Source organism: Chanos chanos, chromosome 2 (genome assembly GCF_902362185.1).
Source record: "Chanos chanos chromosome 2, fChaCha1.1, whole genome shotgun sequence".
In the NCBI taxonomy this organism is placed as follows: domain Eukaryota; kingdom Metazoa; phylum Chordata; class Actinopteri; order Gonorynchiformes; family Chanidae; genus Chanos; species Chanos chanos.
The window spans coordinates 13484106-13506925 of NC_044496.1; the positions used below are offsets into that span (position 1 = coordinate 13484106).

General features: G+C 41.1%; 1 protein-coding gene across 1 annotated transcript in view; it reads right to left on the bottom strand.

Moving 5' to 3' along the window:
* Nucleotides 1-770: 770 nt before the first annotated feature.
* hipk3b (homeodomain interacting protein kinase 3b) overlaps nt 771-22820 on the bottom strand; it is a 34876-nt gene continuing 12826 nt past the window's right edge. Inside the window, exons 3-16 of the mRNA XM_030766820.1 lie at nt 14682-14805; nt 10169-10288; nt 9935-10021; nt 9394-9578; nt 8741-8900; nt 7248-7365; nt 6968-7089; nt 6667-6794; nt 6139-6306; nt 5532-5858; nt 4980-5126; nt 4608-4852; nt 3011-3147; nt 771-2761 (exon numbers count right to left, since the gene is read on the bottom strand). Coding sequence (XP_030622680.1) covers nt 2279-2761; nt 3011-3147; nt 4608-4852; nt 4980-5126; nt 5532-5858; nt 6139-6306; nt 6667-6794; nt 6968-7089; nt 7248-7365; nt 8741-8900; nt 9394-9578; nt 9935-10021; nt 10169-10288; nt 14682-14805 — 2551 coding nt within the window. The 3' untranslated portion in view covers nt 771-2278. The remainder of the gene's footprint in view (nt 2762-3010; nt 3148-4607; nt 4853-4979; nt 5127-5531; nt 5859-6138; nt 6307-6666; nt 6795-6967; nt 7090-7247; nt 7366-8740; nt 8901-9393; nt 9579-9934; nt 10022-10168; nt 10289-14681; nt 14806-22820) is intronic.

Sequence of the window (22820 nt, forward strand, 5' to 3'; positions counted from 1 at the left end):
ATATTTGGTGCTTTAGACCATTTTGAACCATCATGACTGCAAAAGTTAAATCATCCTGCAAGCCATACCTTTACATGTCAACAAACTACCAATAAGAAAAAGAAATTAAGTTACATCAACACATCCATTTATATGCTATGTAATGAGCCCAAATGGTTAATGAAGATAAAATACTGATGCAAAAAACCCAAAAACAAACAAACAAAAAAAACACATCACCCCCAAAACGAACAAACGCAACTAATGTTCATCAGCAATACAGTAGTTACAATGACACTCCAAACAGGAAAGCAAAAATATTAAAAATCAAAAAAACCACTTCTATCTCAGGTAATTAAGAGACCTATACAAAATTAACAATGCAGGTATGGACTAAGAAAATTCACCTAATTTCACAGCTATTTGAAGTGGCAATCATTATATAGCAGCTTATCTATGATACATTCAAGATAGATGATACAACTTATTACTTGCTCAAAAAGCTAAACATAACCTCAGCCATTTCTTAAAATATAATTCTTGAAATTTACCCCATTACTACAGTATACGTGAAGTTCATGAAGAGAGAGTAGCTACCTTGCTAAGGAAATGAATTACAGTCTTTGGTGCTGCACAAGCAACTTCATTTTGAAAGAACAGACAAAACTTACACACATAACCAGCAAAACAAACAAAAATGCACACAGTATATATATATATATATATATATATATATATATATATATATATATATATATATAAAATACTCCCTGACGGAATGTATAAAATAAGCAGTCAACACCAGTAAGCTCTGAACAAATGATAAAATGAAGGGAAAAAAAAGTTAAATTGTTTCACACATGCATAAATGAGAAGATTGCACACAATAAACTCACACCTTGTCAAGCTTCAGCACTAAATAGACTAGCTCTATAATATATATTCATATATTTGTGTGTCTATATCAAATACTGCACGGTCTTGACAGGCTAAGATTAATTCATACCATGAATCAAAGACCTACTTGCATTTTTGTCTTCATCTAGTCAAAGCCATGCCCACCATATTTCTATACATCCAGCAAAATAAAAACAATAACTCAATTAAACAAGAAAATAAGTACACAAGGACAAAAACCAACAACTATTTAGATTGTATTGCAGTTTCATTAAACAGTACAAATACTGTTAGTAATAAGAATTTTACTAAATAGAAATTGATTATCAAACATTTAGCAATAGTCAATGCTTGCTCTTTGTACACTAGTTCATTCGGGGAGAGTAACAAAAACAAACATTAAAACAGAACAGCAAGCATTCGCTACAGCAAAGCATGCCGTTCTCCAATTAAGGGACAAGAAGTTAATCACTACTTCTCCAATATACACTGAGTTCAAAAATAAACATTGCCTCTGTGCAATGCATTACATCCATGCCTAACTATGCATGAAAACATACATCCATGTGTATACACATATACACAAATTGAATGCATGGACTGATTTGAATTTCAAGTGCTGCAGTCCAGTACATTTATATATATATTTATATAAGTTGTAACATGAACAACCTCGGATATTTAAGGCACTATGGCTGGGGACAAGATACAATGCAGCGAGTCTCGTGACACAAACATTAAGAGCAACGCCTAGGCATCTTTCTGTTAACATGTTTCAGCTCATGCAAGAACACATGCAGCGTGAAGAACAACCTTTTATAACCTGGGTATAAACTGACTCGACACTGAAAACACCAAGGACACAGAAAAAGTACAAATACTCCAACGCGATACACCACACAGTGGACACATGTGCATCTGTCCGTCATGAACAGGATACTGGGGTGGCTTTACAAATGATGATGTTTCTTGCACAAGTTTGAAGGCAGAATAGAAAAATAGGTTGGGAAAAGGGGTGCTAGACATGATTTTTTTTTTCAGTGCACCCACACTATTCACCTGTTTTGATGAGCACTCATTAGAAGATTGGATGAGTAGATTTATCAAATGTGCAAAACACATTAAAATTGAGTTTCTTAATCATCCACTCACTCATTCTTACATGTTCTCTTTCTTTATGATTTGCTATAACCTTCCAAGCTCCTCTTAAAGCTCGAAGTTCAATTGCACCCAAGTTTACAGAATTAAAAAAAACACTTGCTCTCTCTCTTGTGCCATGGCTTTGGGTATGAAAACCATGTGGTTTGTGTTTTCAGCAGAGACCCTTGTTTGGGCGCAAGCCCCAGCGTGAGGGGAGGAGCGTGCAGGGGTTTGCTCTCTCCCACGGAAAACAGATCAGGCCTCAGATGTAGGGGTACTGGCTGAGCTTTGTGGGGCTGAGGGGGAAGCCTGTGTAGGCAGGCGAGGCGATGTAAGAATGCGGGGGGAAGAGGGGCTTGAACTGACCCTGCGGGAGCAGAGTAGGAGAAGGCAGCAGGCGGGGGTTGAGCCCCACGGCGACCTGATGAACGATGTGGCCGCCCGGATGGGAAATACTGTAGGCCGGCTGCAGAACGTGGCTCCGCGTGGCCCCAGGAGAGGCCAGCAGGTGGGCCATGGGTGCGGCTGTGACCAGAGGCCCTGAAGGGGGGTAGGAGAGCAGAGAGGGCTGGGCGTGAGGGTGGGGGTGGACACCAAGATGTGGGGGGTGGGCAGATGTGTGGGTGGGGCTGCCGTGCGGCAGTGTAAAGGAGTGGCCATGCACAGTGGGGGGGATGTAAGACTGGGGCCGCCTGTGGCTGTAGTTTCCATTCCATTCCTGCTGGGAAGTGCCGTAATGCTGAACCTGCGGAACAAACACAGAAACAGACTGTACAGCGAGTGCACGACACCCTATTTCTACAATATCAACAAATGCCCATAGAGAATTTAACAACATACTTCATACTGCCCTTATTAAGTGGTCAGCTGTAACAGCATGCCTCAGGACAAATGTCATTACGAATAGGTCTTTTTCCACTTATGATTCAGAACAGGGCTGGTGATCATAGTTCCGGGCAGGGCAGCGCTGGCAGTATACTGTGGAATGACTAACCTGTCCAAAGGCGAGTGGCTGCTGCTGGGGCTGGAATGCTGGGGTAATCTTCTGTTGTCGATTCAGGAGCGGGGTGGAGTGGTGGGGCTGTCTGCTGGGACCACTGCGTCCTTTTGACTGGCATGACAACTCTATGACTAAGAGGAAACGATAAAGAGGGGTTAAGAGTCAACGTGCGCAGAGCTCTTTTAAAGAGTATGACAACCACACAGCATCTGCTACAGCACATCCTCTACTGCATAAATCAGTATTCCAAATTGTGGGAAGTACAATCAACAGACATCATTTATCCAGACGGTAATCACATTAAGTTGTGGGTATTAAGAATCCATACAGCCCAGTCAACACGTAAGAAATGCCCCACATAATCAAGACAAATCACACTGAGGGTTTAATTGCCCTACTTAATAAGAATGAATCTGAGGCAACAGTACCCTTGGAAAGATTTGTATTTTTAAAAATAGATATATCAGCCGGGATCTAAAGGGGTATGTGAGCCAATAGGTAATTTGTATTTAAAGTCTCAGGTCAGCTGTTGTCTAAAAATATCTTGTGCAGAACTAGAATAGTATGCTGTGGCCTTTTAAGTGCGGATTAGATGGGAGGAGACTGGGACTGGGAGAGGAGTCAGTGTTTCGGGGGGTGGGGGGGGGGGGTGATCTTATCCACGTCTGAGAGCATTTACAGTTACACAGTGTGGGTTAAATGTCTCTGTCGTTGGAGTAATGTTTAATATAACCAACAATCCCAAGACACAAAAAAAGGGCTGTATTGCAGAAACAACAGGTATAAAGCCTGCATAAGGCATCCATAATGCTGCTCGGGAACAGAACAGGCCTTCATAAACACGATTAATATGATACGTGGACTAGCGGTTAGCTGGACAACTGTAGACATGCAAAGAAAAAAAAAAAAAAGAAAACAAAAAGCTGCTAACTGTAGGATTACAATTTGGGGTACTAAGTATTTTTGACTTGGCCTTTGACCTCAGCTTTTTAAAACTAAAGACTGAGAAGACTGAGAAATCTTCAGCATATAGCTTCTGTCTTTTCAAAAAAGTGATGAAGGCCTCTGTTACATCATAAGGCCACGCAGTACAATGGTGCCTTTATGCATCTTTATATGCAAGTGACGGCCCACACAAAGAAGCATGGTTTAAACCAAAGGGCAAGAAGAAATCAAACCACTGCAAAAGTCAAGTCATACACTAAGAGATGCTGACAGGTACTGCAGCTATAATCACCTGTGGCAGCCTCTTTGACCTATAAAAGTAGAGTAATCCCAAGACATGTGACCTGAAAAGCAGATATCAATGCTAGTCAATCTATCTTTGACCTAGTATCGGGCTTCAGTTTGCCTCAACACCTGGAAGAAGTAAGTCCCGATCCAAATAGCAGAATTAAACACTAAACCTTGTTTACAGATGAATTGTTAAGGCAAAATAAATCACATAAAACCATGATAAAATACTTGGCGATCAGGCAGAGCAGGATATTTTTATGTTTAGAGACAGAGACACTGTGCGTTGGTCCCTTTTTTTTTAACCAAGTCTTTTTTCTGACCTATTGTAATATCGAGAAAACATATTTGTGTTCACCTGTGCTGGCCATTTGCTCATTGGACGCGACATTGTTGTTTTGCACTCTCATGGGTGGAACCACCACTGTCCGTGGGGGCGGCTTGCTGGGCTCTGTTTCTGTGGTTATGGAGGTTTTGCAGTTCTCATTTCTATCAGCAATGTATCGTCCCTCCACAAAGGGGCTCTCGGTGTGGCCTGAGGAGTCAGAGGCTGGCGAACCATCCACTGTATCACAGCCACTCTCCTGCTCGTCGTCAGACATACTGACAGGAGAGGCAAGAGCAATGGTAATAAATCCTTAACAGACTGAACAATAAAAGTTAGCAGTATGTGAGGAGGTGTATGCTGCATGTATGAGGTGCATAAGTACAGGTTTGAGAAAAGAGCTACCTGTTGGGTCTCTTGCACGGAGAGGCACTTGACTGCACAGAGGCAGATGAGCTGGTACTGAGTGTAGAGTCTGGGCTACTGAGGGAACACACACGTTCCATATTCAGTGTGCTCTGACAAGCCTCACACTCAGGACTGCCTTTACACCTGAAACACACAAGCACACACGCACGCACGCAAACACGCACACATATACAGAGAAATATGGTCAAGCATGGTAATACTAACTGCAATGTTTCATAAACCACTGAAATACTCTAACATATATCTAAGTAACCTGCTCTCAAACCAGCCAGGAGCCCTTTTTCTTCCGACCAGCATGCTCAATTTGACAAGTGTTAACTGTGTAAACAAGGTGTGTGCTGGTGTTGGTAACAGTTCTGGACTAGACAGCAAACAGGGATTGTTGAGGGGAGTTTTAAGAACTTCTGATTACTCCAGAGTCAGCAGTGTTTAGGTCAGAAAGACCCATCATTAAAAAAAAAAAAAAAAAAAAAAAAAACAGCTAGAGTTCAGATGTGAATGAGATGAAAGTGATAAAATGCTACTCACTCCCCCAACGAGTGCCTCTGTGCACTCTCCTCCTCATCTGTGTCACTGCTGATACTGATGACGCTCACAGCAGGGCTCGGTGAGTTGGCAATCACAATGCTTTTTCGCTGCATTTGAGTGACAGACAACTCTTCAGAATCTGGCTCCTCCTTACAGCAAACAGCCTCTTCTTCCGGCCCCACCACTGACTCCCCTTCTACTACTTGCTCTGACTCCAGGCAATGATCTTCCTCCTCTTCTTCTGCAATGTTTTTGGTGGCATCAGCCGTCTTTGGAGATTGGCATGCTGAATTTTGGGTGTTGATGTTATGTGAGAAGATGTTACCCCTAATGGACAAAGTGGTTAAGGGTGTTCAGATGACGTAAGGAGATTATTCTTTAAGGACACCTAAGGGATACTTAATTTAAATCTTTCAGATCATTCATTCTTATCAATGTACATGGAAAATAATACATATTTAGACTCACTGACACTGACATTGTCCCTTAGTGTACTCACAGGGCTCTGCTTGGTAATTATTCCCTATATGGTGTATACGTGAGGAAAAGTTGCAAGTCAAGCCTAAGTGCGTGTGCACTCAGATAACATGACGGTGTAAAAGCTAACCTGGTCATAGAGGGTTTATTTCTCTTATTAGCAGCTGGCTGAGGCCACACCACATGAGCAATGCCAATGCTGATTGGTTGATGGGCTGACATGGTCATTTGATTGGTTAGGAGTGGTTGGGGGTGAGGCATCATTGAGCTGAAATGGTTTCCATGGGGACGAACTTTCCTGCAAAGATATAAGGATAGAGACAAAATAAAGGAGGGTAATTAAACTGTCACAAAAAATGTGGGTGTAGAGAGAGCACACTGCACATCCCTTTGTCATATCTAATTACAGTTCCAAATGGAGGACTGCTTCGTAGCTATGGAGCTTGTCTGCAGTGCCACAATGAGACACTTCATAAAGAAGAAGCTACGATGATGGATTGTGAACTAAAATTACTCGTTCTGTGGGAGCATGAGGAGATTACTGAAGTGTCATAACAATTAACGTCTCGTCTTTTAATTGTCACAGAGAGGAAAGTGTAACCAGGGGATGCACTTTCTCCAAAGGGACGTGTGAATGCACACCGCTGCCTTGACTCACCCCCAGTCTGCCAATCTCTGTGGGCCTGCCACAGTATCAGAGGCTAGTGTGGTTGTAGGGGGTGCCACTGGGGTCACCTGTTGCCAGGCAGGAACCAGAATCTGTTGGGCTCGGTTGGACCAAGCCTGCTGTGAGGATAAAAAGGTAATGAAAGTGAGTCACTTCAAAGCATAATGGGTGCATAAAGCAAAAAAAAAAAAATCACTACCTGTTGAAGTCATCTTTAAATTGTTTTAATAGAGGGAATACCTTTCCCCCTCCACACTTTCATTTGTCTTGTCTGAGCTGCAATGAGAATTACCTGGGTAATGACGCCTGGCCTGATCTGTAAGGGCTGGATGGCAGGGGCCTGGGTGACCAGTGGCACTGTGCTCTCCATTCGCACAGAGTAACCTGCTGGCTTGTTTGGATTGCTGGGGATACCTGAGAGATAGGACCGAGGTTCATTTATACAACCCTTTTCGAAAGGGATTTACGAATTTATATAAAAGAGTATAATCTTCATCTTTGGTTTTAACACAAAAAAACTGAATGAAATTAAAGAGATCAATCATTTGCATAAGAAGGCAAATGAAAAGTACCTTGAATGGTTGGGGGACAGAGGATCAATGCTTGCTGGAAAGAATCACCAAACTGGCCACCTCCTGTCTGCAAGGGTATGCCAGCGTGCATTACTGAAGGAGCAGATGGTGGCAGAGCCTTCAGAGAAGACACAGAGACAGAGGATAATTAAATCAGTTAGGTCATACTTACGTTTACAGATCATAAAACATACAACTATGTTGTTTTTTAACTTGCATATCATCAGAATCTTTAGAAATTAAGGTAGTTCCACTGTAACAATCTGCCATTTCTGCCACAGTAGATTAATTTATTACGGTAGCATAATGTATCACAGTATTTAAAAAGCACGTTCTTCACTGAAAACAGACAGGCATGTGGGCATGTAGTATTGTCAAACTCCCCACAGGGGGCATCATTACTCCTAACATTCCCAGCTCCACAATCTGCACACATTACAGAGAGGAAAAATGCACGTGCGCGCACACACACACACACACACACACACACACACACACACACACACACACACACACACAAAACCAGGGCTCTCTAGCTCAAAGTTCACCTGCCTCTTTGTAACACCATAATTTAAGTTACTGAATTACATACACTGTGCTTTAAAAGTGGTCAAAGTGCATTTGGGGTTTTCACATACTTTGAAAGAGACTGGGCCAATACCAAATATCAACATAAGGAAAACAATTTCTGATGACAATTTCTAATTTAAATCCTGTCAGGAACCTATATATACAGTACAATGCTTGTTCGTGTAGTTAATATGATGCATGAAAGACAAGTCACGTGACCTGCATTCTCTTTGCTTTTTTCAGCAAATTTCTCCATATCTTTTCATGTCTCATATGTAACACAAAAAGAATCAAAATGCCATTTATCAGTGGGAGGTCAGTTAGAAAGAGGGTCTGCTTGTTCTCCTTGGCAACCCAATGCTCTCAACGTTGCCATGACGTCAACATGTTGCCATGACGACAGGGCCATGTCGCAATAAGGTGACACATTTGAAGGCCTGAGAGAGAACAATGGTGCAGAGGTAAACAGAGTGATTTACATCTGAAGTAAAGAATCAAACTCATTGACTGACATCAGCCTCCATTACCTGCTCAGCAACTCAGATCCATACTGCACACACATCTAGAAGCTTTCATTGCCAATGTGTGTGCCTGCTTCTCAGAGGAAATATGGGTAATATATTACACAACTCAGACCTACGACAATTCATGTGGTAGCAGATTCTCACTGAGATTTAAAGCACTGAAGGCCATGTTTGGCAAGCCTACAAATTATCCTCAGAGAAATCTCCCACCTGATGCAAAGAAATGCATCTTAAGAACGCCGCCTACAGCACCTCAAAACAATGGTGACCAAGAGCGATAGAAAAGTTAACCCGACCAGCCATCCAGTAAAACTGACTGAAAGAGGAATGATGTGAGACAGAAGACAAAAGAGAGGAAGCAATGCTCTTTATTTAGAAAACCCACTCTGTTCTGCATACCTGGGTATGTACTCCAGCCATCTTGCTGAAGGGCATGGTCAGGTTTGGTGCTGCAGTTGTGGTCACTGGTCTGATGAAGGGGGCTTTGTTGCGGTTGACCGAATCATATGTACCTGGGCGTGACCGGCACACATCCATGATGTGGAAACATGATTTCACACTAGAGATCAAAAGACAGAACGGGGAGGTGAATGATGAGAACAGAACAGACAGTGACTTAATACAATTGCTTATCTGTGACCTTATGGATTTGATCAAACTACTTATTCTCCAGTGCACACCAGGGATACCTCCAAACAAACCATCAGTGCCATCAAAACAGTTGTGCGAACAAGTCCATCAGACGTAGAGTCTCACTTAAGCAACCTAATATATAATGCAATACTTTTTTTTTTAACTACCGAGTAATATTCTAATTTATTTAAAGTCATCTTACTTACACATGATTCATAATTACTTTCAAGTAATGCTACCAACACTGCTCATAAGCTTTAGATGGGCTTAATTTGTTTAGTAGCCTTAGAATAAATATTATCACTCCCTCCTGAAACAAATCATAACGAATGGTGTAGTGCTTTGTGTACACTTAAAGTCTAAGAGACAGAGACAGGGCACTGAGGTCCTGTACTGTTGGATTAATAAATGCTTCTCACTGGTTACTGTGGGGGAAGTCCAACAGATGTTGCATTGTGACAAAGGGATGACTGAGTGCTTCACTAGGGGCAATCCTCTTCTCTGCATCGATCAACAACATCTTCTTCAGCAGGCTCACAAACTCTCCACGATCCACCTTCTCCGCCAACAAATCACTGCCTTCAAGATTCATCACTAAATTCACCTTAAGAGATAAACACAAACAGATGCAATTTCAACGTCAATGAACAGACAGTCATCAAAACAATAATTAAGTTTGACGGCAGGAGGCACAGATAACATTTCCAGTGTTGGTTGAGAAAATGAATAGATCAGATAAGCTTGTAGTCTTGATGCAAATCAAATGCAGAATTTGTCCCTTTTTTTATGAATGTCCCACAAATTTCTTTGCAGTGACACAATAACACATTTACTGTAATTCTTTGCATGGGATTTCCCACTTAGCAACAGGAACAGGTGAACTGCTGATAAAGGTCAAGATAGACAAGCCTGAGCTGAGCTCTGCTGTGTAAATGGGGTTTTCCACAAGGGTAAACGTACATGCGCTATGTCATCCAAACAGCTGAAAATGTACTTTCTGGCTTCTTTTGATTTCATCCCTGTCTCAGTTTCATGTTCCTCTGTGGACTGAAAACACAGAAAAAGAGAAATAAACTGAAAAATGTATATTTTATTCCTTTAAACATTTTGAAATCAGCAATAAATGACTGAGGAAGAAAAGGTGTTTTATCTACAGTCTGGAGAAGAGGAGTGACGATGTAGTTCGGGTCTCACTTTTAATCTCCATGCCGCGTAAGGGGAATCCGACTCCCGACAAAAGAACCGAGACGTCTTTGTCCCCACATTCAACAAATGCTCTCCTGGTAACCCCTGCGTCTGAGAAATGTAGCGAATCTGAGAAAGAAAGAGGAGAAAGCAGGCACAGTGAGCAAAGAATGAGCCAATGAAACTGAAAAAGAACTTAAAGGGAAAGTTTTCTTGATATACCCAGTTTGTACACTGGCGTAGAAATAAACTGGGGATTGAGTTTGCAATCAGCTGTAGAAATTAAGAGGAGAATGCAAGTATTATGAACGTACAAGAACATCTGTTTATCGCCGTGCCACAGGCAGACTGCTCCCCAACCCACACATTCCCTCTAGTAAATGCCCTTGTGGAGCACGTAGAAAATTGCTTCATGAGAAAAGTACCCCATAGTTCTTATGGAAGAGTAGGCGCCCTGTGTGTGTACCTAAGAAAACAGGCACACTGACGTCTGTAACAGCGTGGTGTGAAGGGAAACATCCATTAGAGCCACAGTGTCACACAGGGACCAGAGCTGTAATGCAGGCATGCAGGCATTTCAGAACACCCTGTCACCAAACTCCACACCTTTAAACTTGGAACTCTAGGATCCCAGTTCTTGACATGCTTAATGAACAGTGTGGACAATTAGCACAACAGGTATCTTTACTCTTTAAAAAAAACATTATGATAAAGGACAAAAAAAAAAAAAATCAAGATGAGCAGACATAAACCATTTTGCATATACAGACATACCTCTTGCAATAACTAAATAAAAGAGGCAGTCTCTACATAATCTGTGCTGTGCCGTACAAACTAAAATACTTCTGTGAGTCATCCTCTTCTACACCTACTTCACAAATCATATCCAGGGAACTTTTTCAACTTTGAGGCACAGCCATAGTTAATTTACCACCCTAATCAGCTTAAACACACACAAATGGCAATTTTCTCACTGTTGCTTTGAAAAGACAGCAGATATGAATAAGTGCCTGTAACACGACAAATGTAAGCAAAAGGTTTTCAGAAGACAAGGAAAAACAACAATGACCTGAAGACCTGATGAGCTTCATCGAGACACAACTGATGAAACAACTGAGCGAATCTAAAGAACAAACATTTACATTCACGGAGTCGACATGGCAATAACAACCCAAGACCTTTGTTTCGTTTGGGAAAACAAACAGCGACAAGTAAATTCACCACCAGTGTGCAAACAGACAAGTGGCGTCATAAACCCTCAGGACAAGCGTCCGAAAATACATGGACACAAAAATGGGGGTGGAGAACTACAACAACACTGGGAAACGAGCAGTGTTTACCAAGATAAATGTTTTGATTGGCATGTCATCCAGTGTTTGTCAATACTGACTGAGGATAACACGCAGTGCTGAATTATTAACATTCTACTCTCTTGCGTCACTATTCCGTCAGTGTGGGTTAAACCAGTTTAAAAATTCATGGAATACACTCGTCTCTGTGTTACTCTTTTTCTTACTTAGGTTGAAGTTATCAGCTTTGCCTTGGAGGACCTGACTGTACATCACAAGGCAATTCCTCAGAAATGAGTTTGTTGTCTTCTGCACTGCCAAAGGAGTTTCTAAACTGCCACGCGCACCATGGTTTGGACTGTGTTCAATACATACCAAGCTAAGTACAAATGAGACAGGAATGAGAGTACGCCTGCATATGAAAGTGTGTGAATGTGTGGGTGTGTACCCACATGTGAAAGTCAGTTTTGGTCCCTGAGGGCATGAGCTTTTATCACCGGGAGAAATGACTCTGCACTGCATCCATTACTATGGATTAGGCCAGCAAGTCACAACCTGTTTCAAAACACAACAGAAAAAAAGCTACCAAACTGTTTGGAGTTGCCACTTCCCAATCTATCCACTAACAAAACTGTTCTCCCTTCCTCTCTTCCTCCCTCCCTCCCTCCCTCCCTCTTTAGGTCTTATATCTGCTGACTGCATTGCTAAAACACTATAACTATGTTGAGCGAGAGTTCTACATGCCTAAGAGGTGAGGCCCTGCTGCTGGAACACTGACGAAGGCCTGAGATATAAATACATACTGCAGTGTGAGATGGAACAGGGTTCCTACAAGGGGGGAGCATGGGTGAGGAGAGAAAGGCAGTTAATACAGGGGTGAACGGCAATCCATTTCAGCCCCAGGGATCTAACCTTGGCCTGAGGGCTCATCTCACAGCCATGAGAGGAGAGGTTTCCATATGTCAGGGACCCAAAAATACAGGATCAGACTTTGTATTTACAACCCTATCTCACTGCAAGTATGTATCTTGGGATACTTTTTTGCTGAATTGCTAATTACGTGCTACAGGGCCCATTTTGCTGCAGTTTCCAAATTAAACATCCACTGGGGGCACCGTAAATTATTTGCGTCATTGTTTTCATTTAGCCTACTGCCTTGCTCATATTTTACTTTGCTATTCAATTCTGCTGTCAGTCAAGCTAAGCTCAGGCCAAGTTAAGACTGGTAGAAGGGAACTGCAACAACATCAAACCATTTGTGTCACTTAACCAACTAGACAACTGAATGAAAGAAAGGTAAAGGAGATATGCATACCGGTCACTATGTAAGGAAAGGTCGCGCAAATAGCTAATCTAGCCAAACAACCAACAAACAACCTTAGCTTTACTGACAGACAGAACAAAAACCAAAGTAAAATCTGAGCAAGGCAGTAAACTAGATGAAAACAATGATGCAAAAAAACCTATCACAGGCCAGCCACAGGATTTTACAGAACTTTTTATTTATTTAAGTGAAGAACAAAGTTAGTCACGCTATCCCACAACGCTAAAACCAAAGGACTTTCTTCAGCATCCCCGGTGGACGTTTAGCTTGGAAACTGAAGCAATGTATATGTGGGAGTATGTAAATGTGGTTCATAAGAAAGTATCAAAGGGTATGTAATTGTCACAAGACTGGGCTGTGTATTTAATAATATATGCAGAACACGACACAACAGGATTATACCTCAATATCAACACTAGATTTCTGATAGAGGAGTGATTATCTAGAGACACGATGAATTATGAACATCATCACCAGCACATAATCAATTTCAACTAGGGAATTTTACACATTTCTTTTACAAAATTACTAGTCTATGCCCACATATTCAGGAACAATTGTATTCAACATGCTACACATGTACATCACTTTAGACATCCCCTAATCCAGTGATTCCCAGCTCCAGTCCTGGGGGTCCACTGTCCTGCATGTCTTTGTTTTAACTCGGGACTGACGCACCTGATTCCACTCATCCATTAATCATCGAGCCCTTAATTAGCTCAATTGACTGTGATAATGAAAAGTTAAAACAAAGACGTGCAGGACTGTGGGCCCCCAGGACTGGAGTTGAGAATCACTATCCTAATCTATACCTCTCCATCAGATTTTACAGGTGGTTTTTACTCAGAAGAGTTTCGCTCTGGATGTCTCAAATGTTCCTTCGGTACTTTCGGATCAGTCCATGCAAAAGCACATTCAATATTTCTAGTGCACGGGTAAATTCTAATCTCTTTCGAAGGTGCTGAGTTATCCCTCAAGTGTTGGGCTGCTGGTGAAGAAGGGAGGCATGGAAAATTACGCTGGGCTGTAAAAATATTTCGGCGCCACTGCAGTGGGCTTAAGAGGGCTTAACAATATGATGTGCTTTGATATATGGACTGAGGGTTTGCGTCTGGCTGGCAGACTTGGGTGCCAACTGCTCCCCATCCTTCAAAAACCTTCCAGCTGCGTTTCCCGCACTGGTGTGGTGGGATCCATCACATCCTCGGCCAAATCTCTAAAACCAATTCTCAAAGTCGCCCCCCGCCCCCATGAGGCTGTGCCAGGGTCTCCACTCCCTTCCCCAGAAACAGTGTGCTAATCTGGGTCTGTTGCTGCCCGTGACTCCCCTCCTGCAGTCTCTCCTGGGAGCCCAGAAGGAGAGGAGGGGCCAAAGCAAATCAGCAATGCTGGAACAGAACTAATAAATAGCAGGCACCCATAGACATACATAGTAGGCATATATGCTACAAACACCCACACGCCAGGAAGCTCATGCCATGTTAATTCCTTTACGGGTTGTTTGGGCCCGGGAGCACATTCCACAGGCCAGTGCGCATTGCATGACATAGTGTGGAGAGAAAATGCAAAAGCACTCACAACAAATACAGACATGAGAACAGGAGAGGCATTCAGGTATATTAGAGGCCACAGCGTTTCAGTGACACAGAGATATAATCAACTTTACAGCCTGAAGTAAATTTATTTGTAACGCATTAGAAGGCCATCACAATACATTATACAATCCTTTCAAACACCATACTGTATTTTTGTAAAGAGAGGGTTTGGGCTGTGTGAATTAAACAAATGACGACACATTGTATTTATGAGCTTTATGGGATGTTTCACTTAAGGTTTACAAAAGTCCAAGGAGAGAGAAGAAAATTATCCATAAGATAACTAGTATTAGCCACCAGAGAGAGACAGTTACCTGATCGTACTCCAGCGCCCCAGGGTAGAGGGGCCAGCCCAGGAAGAGCTCAGCTATCACACAGCCCAGTGACCACATGTCTATAGCTTCACAAAACGGCAGCCCCAAAATGATCTCTGGAGCCCTGTGAAAGAAAAAAAACACAAAGAGAACGGTGGTTAACTCCACAATCTTCTAGCGACTGTCCATTAATCATTTGATACTATAGGTCCTGGAATAATTAGGAAAAACAACACAATAAAATATGAGAAAAGGTAAAGATAACAAACTGAGTCAGTAATCCTCACACATACTATGACAGCCATATTCTGGTATATGCGCAGCTCATATAATGTAAAGTGATAGATTCAATAACTTTAGACGCAACATGCTACAACACTTTACTTGAGATCCCAACAAAAAAGCCACTTAGTTGGAATCCTCTTGGCAGACTGTCGTAGGCAAATGGAAAAGTACTGAGTCTGCCAGAGGGAGAGGACCTCTCTCAAACACTTCAGCAAACTAACAAATTTACAAGAACACAAGGGTCACTGAGGATTAGGCAAATGGGTCTGTGATTGTGGTTGGGTTTGCTCATAATGTTAATGTTAAACTGTTAGAGCAACCCCGTGTTGTGGGTTACCAGGTCACTCAGATTCATCACAGTGCCCAGGCTTCATTTATGCATTACTGCCACACAGGAACATCTGGCTGCTTAGCAACAGATACCACGGTGATCCCATTGAGCAGCATTACCGGTGCTACACGTGAGGCAGGCAGTGACGCACCCACGTCAGCGCTTATTTCAGTAAGTCAGTCTGACAGCTTACCATTACTCAGGTTACACACTTCTTATGTTACTGCTGTTATACAGGCAGCACAAACACTGCAGGGCCTCCATTACTGAAAACGCAGGTCCCTGAATTAGATCCTAATAAAAACACAGGTACACAAACAAGCTGCTTCTCACTGCTGTGACTCATTCAAGAGGATACTAACAATAATGCCACGTAACGTCAACCCCAGGTTATTCACTAACATAACACAAAGAGACCAACAGCGGGTCTTCAGTCCTCTGCAGCAGTAGCCATCAGTCTACTCCTTGTCAACAGGCAAGAAGGATTTCACCATGTCATGGCTCATTATATTTCCACAGGAGTCTTAAAAAGCATGGCAACGAAAATGTCATCTACCAGGAGTCATTACACAGAGTGATAAAAATGGCTTGAGTGTTTAACCCAAGAGCCAGCAGGGGTATTTTGAGCGCACATTTTCAGAAAGAAATATCTTTGTAACACAAATATAAAAATCTACAAATCAAGACACCAAGCAAGAACTGACAAAGTAACTGACTTGGTTTCGATTAAGTTCTTTCCTTTCTAATTACAGATTCATGTACGCTTTTTTTTCTTCATTTTTTACAATGATTAAAATGGATATACAGAATCTAAGAATATAATGTGAGCACAATATTAAACAATGTTACCATGACTTCCACCCATTACGTACTTACATATATACATAAACCAATAAATAAGATAAAACTCATTATTCTCCTATTTATCAGCCATACTCAAAGGGAGACTATGACAGTCTGCCAAATAGGGCAGCAACTGACGAGCAAAAATACATCCACAAAAAAAGAAAAAAGAAAAAAAAAAGACTAATTACTGTTTCGAAATTCAGACTACCATGTGCGGTGAGTTAAGGCTATATTCTGCAGCCACAATTGTTCAACTATCCCTGTGACATTAAAATACCACAGAGTTTCACAGAGCTTGGCCATTAACACTACTGAGTGGGAGTGTCAGACAGCGTACCTTTCACATAACTTTCTCTCTTCATGTGCTAAGGAAAAGTAACTAAAGAGCCAGCGTACATCATGTAGAAAGCAATCGCAGTACAAAATGAATAAGTAATTAATAAACAATGGCACATCTGCACATTAATGTGAAATAGTCTCATATAATTCTCTCTGACTCCACATAGCATTTTTGTCTAACAAATAACAGACAAATAACACAATTTAATACTAGTATGAAAGACTTTATTAAATGGATGTTTGTTGTACAAACACTGCTAAACCATACTTATGTGTGTTGTAACCCAGAGAGACACAAAACTAAACCTCTTAAGAACATAGTTTGAGTGGGCTATTAAAAACTTAAATCATCAAATGATGCTCCCTTCACTGATGAACTCCTGATGGCATTATGATGCTTCTTGAGAATATGTTTCAATCCAAGAAGATTTGATGTTTCAGGAACTTTCAGGTTTTTCACTCTAGACAGTGAACGGACTAGATAATGAACGGTTCCACAGACTAGTCATGGTGATCTCCTTTTAAACGGCTAGGGGTGTTAAGGAACGATTTAGTATTTCTGAGAGCTGAAAAGGTCCTCAGGTGGTAGTGGTCTCTAGAAAAAAAAAAAGGACTCCATTGGCTACTTTAAAATCTACATTCCCCAAAGAATGCTTTTCCTCTCAGCTGAGCACAACATGAGGCCACCATTCATATTTACCTGTTTCAGAAGAGCTTTAGGTTCACTTCTAACCACATTAGCAAGTGATGACACAAATAAAAAAAATAGACTGTCAAGTCTGGCAATCAGTAAGCAAGTGTGAAAAAGGCAATCTGTCTCATCTCGTGTATATTTTGTGGAAATAACATTTCTATGATGACGTGCATTCTTCCTCGCCCTTCTTAACCACCTTCAAATCTTTATTTCCATCCCAAGAACATGACTGGGCTGAAAAGAGAACTCTGTTCGCCTGCTCACCACAGCTACACCCAAGCAGGCAAAAAAAGAGATTCCCAAACACTCCATATGCCAACAGTGACTACGACTTCAAATAAATAAATAAATAAAGAAATAATGTATTTTATCAACTGACGGTTGATAATGGTTAAGCACATGATCTTTGTTGGGAAAAAATAACTTGAAGAGTTTACCCTGAGCATCAATATTATATGTTTGAACTAAAGTTTTTTAAGGTATGCTGTTAAACACTGTTACGATAAACACGTGTTGAAATCAACTGCATTCTGCATTTCTCAAGGATCCAGGCCACACCGGTGATGCAAGCTGCTGCATGCAGACAGAACACACACTTATATGAGTGTAGGGTGAAGAAGAACGAGACAGCCTGAGAGATCATTTAAACAACGATGTTGTTTCAGACTGTGTTGTATTTAAAGCCACAATTCAACCATGCATTCACCATGCCGTCCTCTATTGTCTACCACCTACTATCACTCGTACAGTGAGTCATCAGACAACTAGAACTATTAACCTGTCTTAAGCACTGATCCAAGCCTGGGCTAGTGGACTCTCACTCATCTTCCTATAAACACCTTTACTGGGCTGCCAATTATATCATACAGGTCTTGAATCAGCCTTTAGAAAAGCTTTTAACAATACGCTTGTGTTAAAAGTGAAGGAATCCACGGTAAGGTTTTAACTAAACCACTGTCACACTGCCACACATCAAACTTGTAAGGTAATTCTTTTATATTATTTGTTATCTGAACCACAGTTTAAATATACTTCAAAGTAATCAAGGTAACTGCACGGAATTTCACAACAAAGAAAATCCCATTTTATTTCTAAAAAGCTTTGAGCAAAATGTGATGGTCTCCATGGAAATTGCAGAGACCAATGGCCTTTCAATCTAAGTGTGAAGATACTGCAAGGACCTGACTCCTTCAGTAATGACAATCACAGTCTAAGGTGATATGTGCCATAAGCCAGCTGTAGCACAAAGCCTATTGTCAGGTAGTATTTCATTGTATGCATGGTGAAACTGAATGAAACTTGAATATTATGCAGAACATAGCCCCCCAGTAGGGAATTTCCAAAACTGCTGTGCTCAAATTTAAGTTAGGATTACTGTGGAAGGTAAGGGAGCAGTGCATCTTCAAAAAGTTACTCAAAGTCACAAAGATTTTCATGCAGCTCTGCACAAAATACACATACAGCTATTGTCATATAGTTATTCTCTAAACACTGCATTAGTAGGCAGTGGAATTTCAGTAGTTTGAAGAATTAGTAGTTTCAATGTCTACTTAAAATTCCAAACCTGGAAAATTTCTCAGCAGGAGCCGATTCACGAAGCAGGATCAGACTTCATGCAAATTTATTTAATATTTTAAGGATGTGAATTGTATTTTCTCCAAGGAAATGCACCGAATACTATCTGTGCTGTAACACTACGTGAGTTGCCAGCAGCAAGTTACAAAATCAAACCATTCCCACTGAGCACATGATTTCTAAAAACAAAAGAAGTGCAACATCAGAACAAAGAACTGCAAAGTCGTAAACTAAAAGCGCTGGCGAAAATTGATCCTGCATACCTCTAATATGGGTTAAAGCCAGCAAACAGAGGCAAAGTGCTGAGCGTAGCATTGGCGCCCTATGGTGTCAAAATGAGAGGACAGGCAATGCGCCCAGACCCTGGGCCTGAACAGAAATACTTTTCAACATGAGCCACAACCCAATGTGAGTATGCTACACGGTGCACTAAGTAGCAGCTGTCTGTGAGGTAACTTGGTGATATATTTTAGTACTTGATGTTCTAAAACTCTGCAGTGCTGCTTACTTACCAAAGCCACAGAGGCTCCTGCTCTACTCTCACTAAAACCTTGTACATTCCAGGAATCCAAAGTACACAAAACTCCATAAAGAATTTAGAAAAGGACACAGAAGTGAAGCTTTTTCCTCACCATTCTAACACATTTCTAAAATCATGTACATATGTACATACACAGCTTATTGTACATAGTGGAAAAACAGGTAAAAACTGCTGTCAAACCACCACACAAAGGCATAAGGATGAATGCTCAAACTTTTCCTAAACATTAACCTGGGAGAGACAGAGCAACAGAATTAACAATGGCCCAGCTTCCTGTTCCGAGTGCTAAGCACTCTTTAATAGCAAGACACACACAGAGACAAAAGGTGATGAGGGACATACAGTGAAGTAACAGCAAAAGTGTCTGAACCTGTGTCGCAACAAGAATTGCAAAACTTTACCAAATTGCAATATAATTTTGAATGGCTTTTAGAATGCCTTATTATTATTTTCATCTTTTGGTCAACTACAAATATATAGTGAAAGCAAAAAAGATTCTGATGATTAAAAAAAAAATAATAAACAAGTCCAAAGAAACTGCGCAAAGCTTAATTAGGCAGGAACATGACACAATGATAACGTTAAAACCTCAAGAAATACCACTTCCGTTTTACTTAAAAAAAAAACAAAAAAAAACACATAATGACATTTCAATCCCTTCCCTCTTTCTCAGAAACTTGCCCAAGAAATAGAAATTACTCAAAATCTCAACAGTGTTCAGTCCACTGATAAACTGCACCACAAAGCAAAGAGGGTGAACCTCCTTTTCCTCTGAAAGAAACTGCCCAAGCCATACCTTTCAGGAATTGTGCTTAATAAGCTTATGAAAGTCAACAACTCTCATCTGATGTGGGTTGTTACCCTCAAAATGAAACAATGACAAACATTCACTGTGGTGAAAGTAAGTATATTTGTACGACACAACAAAGGACCAGACAGATAGATTTAGTCCCAAAATGGAACAACTTCAGCAAGCAATAGTAGAGCTGTCGCCTTCTCCTCCCTCTTTAGGTTCCTCACAACATCCTTAACCGGTTATTATCCTGTTAAAAGACCACATATAGCTGAGGCCATCCTGTTCAATGTGACAGCCCAGACTTTTTTTTCCCCATAGTGAAAAATAACTCCATTAAAATCTGTGCTGACTATTACCAAGAACAACTTAATTACTTTGTTTTTCATTCTGTCATTCACATGTAATGTAACCATGTGGTACATTTTGCCAGGGTAGATGTTCTTGGGAACCATTGCCAAGGGAACCAGCACCTCTCAATTTACAGTATAATGGAACCAAGAACCTTCGGCTTGGTGGGTTAGGGGCCTAACTCCAGGAACCAGAGGGTTGTTGGTTTGAATCTTAGTGCTAATACGTGCTTTAACAGGACGTTCAACCTGGAGTTGCTCTAGGGGTGTTGGAACATGGCTAAGTCTGTGTCAGCTCCTCTCTCCTCCTCAGCATGGTGGCCTTGCAAAAGAGCAAGCATGATCAATGACTCCTAAATGGTCAAAAATAATAAGCAAATAAACAGTGGCGTGCAACCGCAAATTTCCATTTAATTTCAGTGGCACGGAGAATGATTTTGAAGGACTGTATGACGACACACACACACACACAAAAAAGAAGCTTGCTGTGGACATCTCAAAATCAATTATGGGCATTTATGATCCGCTGTATGTTCTGAGTTAGTGCAGGTTCAATAGACACCTAACAACAAGGTTTAAAAGATGTGACATGATGGAGTCTACGATCATTAATCGAGTCTGACAAATGTGAATTTCTGGTAATAAATGACTGTCTGGCAATTAATATCTATCTTTTTTTACTCTAAACCATCAAAATCATGACTTTCTAGTATCTTAGCTGTACCCCTCCTAACATTACATTCTTATCCAGTTTTAAACTCTTAACACGGCACTTAAACGGAAGATAACAGAGGAAGACTGCGTCAAACACAAAAGGGAAGGGGAAGCATTAACAAACAATTCAGGTGTTAAAAATAAAGGTCACATTCTTTAACAAAATAAAATAGGTTCAGAGATAAATCTGCCTTGTTCTGCTGTAGGACATAACTGGATTGGCTTTGTTCACTCTGTTGCCAGTCAGGCAAGTTACAAAGCAAATCCTAATGAATGATTGATGGGGCTGGGTTTCACACTGAAATACAGTGCCTGCACAAAGACGCAAACCCTATGGCCATTCAACAAAACGTGGTTAAGGAAATCCACAGCAGTTTCAGAGAGGAAATAATCTCTGGCAGAAACAAGTGCAAAAACAGAACAGAAACAATGTCATTCTTAATCTCTCTCCAATATTGACAACCATGCTGATCCACCAAGCCAGGAATATGCCTGGCTTTGCTCTGGTCCTGTGTTCAGAGGCATCATGTCATAAGAAAGAAAACTTGGATCCATCATACAAATGTTACCAGCACTAAAACAACAAAGTAAAAAGATAACAACTCTCCTACTTGAAAATTTACAGAAACTTGGGATGGGGACAGAAATCTTTAGTACTATTGATTTTTACTTAAAGGACGGGAAACGTGGATTCACAGGGGAAAATAAAAAGGACAGTGAAAATTTGAATTGAAAATAAAGCCAGTACTGAAACTGGTTTACAATGCTTGCTCAAATTCAATAGGCTGGTAGTGCACAAACTTTTTTTCAGTAGCAGACTCCCTCTATTCCCCTTTACAAAAGCAAATACTAAATAGCTGACGATGGAAGACGCTGACCTTGAACAAGTGCTGGTGTGATCTCTCTAACATTTCACCCTGCCTTATTTCAGTCCGACTGCCAGAGCACTTCACCATCTATAGAAGTCAAACAGTGCTGGCCATCCTCCCATCAGCTAATTTTAGGCAGCACTCTCCACCCCTAAGCCACTTCATATGTTTGGGTATTACACTCAGTGGATAAGCAGCAACAGCGGCAGGCGAAGATCACTATCATATCACATGGTGGGGGTTTGGGGTCAGGCGGGAGGGCTCCATGAAATTCTGAGGGTTTTCTCAAGGCCAGAATCAAGTTAAGGCTTTTCCCACTCTAAGTCCCAAAGCTGTTGCCATTATGACCTAGGCTAAATGTGTAATCAACTGCAAGCTTCCGGTCCCCTCAACAGGATACTACAGGCCACCGGGTCACTGAGTCAAAAATGGATCGCACTTAATCAAAAAATAAAAGGACATGTAGCTGTGGAGATGACATAACCACATAGTGAATAATTATCATTTTCTTTTTCATCTTAGGCCTACTCTTTTCAGAACTTGAAATAAACTGATTTTACAGCTGAAAATGTCACTTAAAGTCATAGGATTGGTTTTTGAGAGAGAAAACAGAATGCTGGGCAGTTCTGCTCAGATCAGACGAAACATTTTGGCAAGACTTAATTTACACCCTCAAAATCAGACCACAATACAACTTCCACTCCTTTTAAAATGACACAACACTGACGCAATTATGAATATTTACAAACTATGACATTCGGTCAATCAAAATCACACCTGAATGATTTTAAAGGTAGTACCA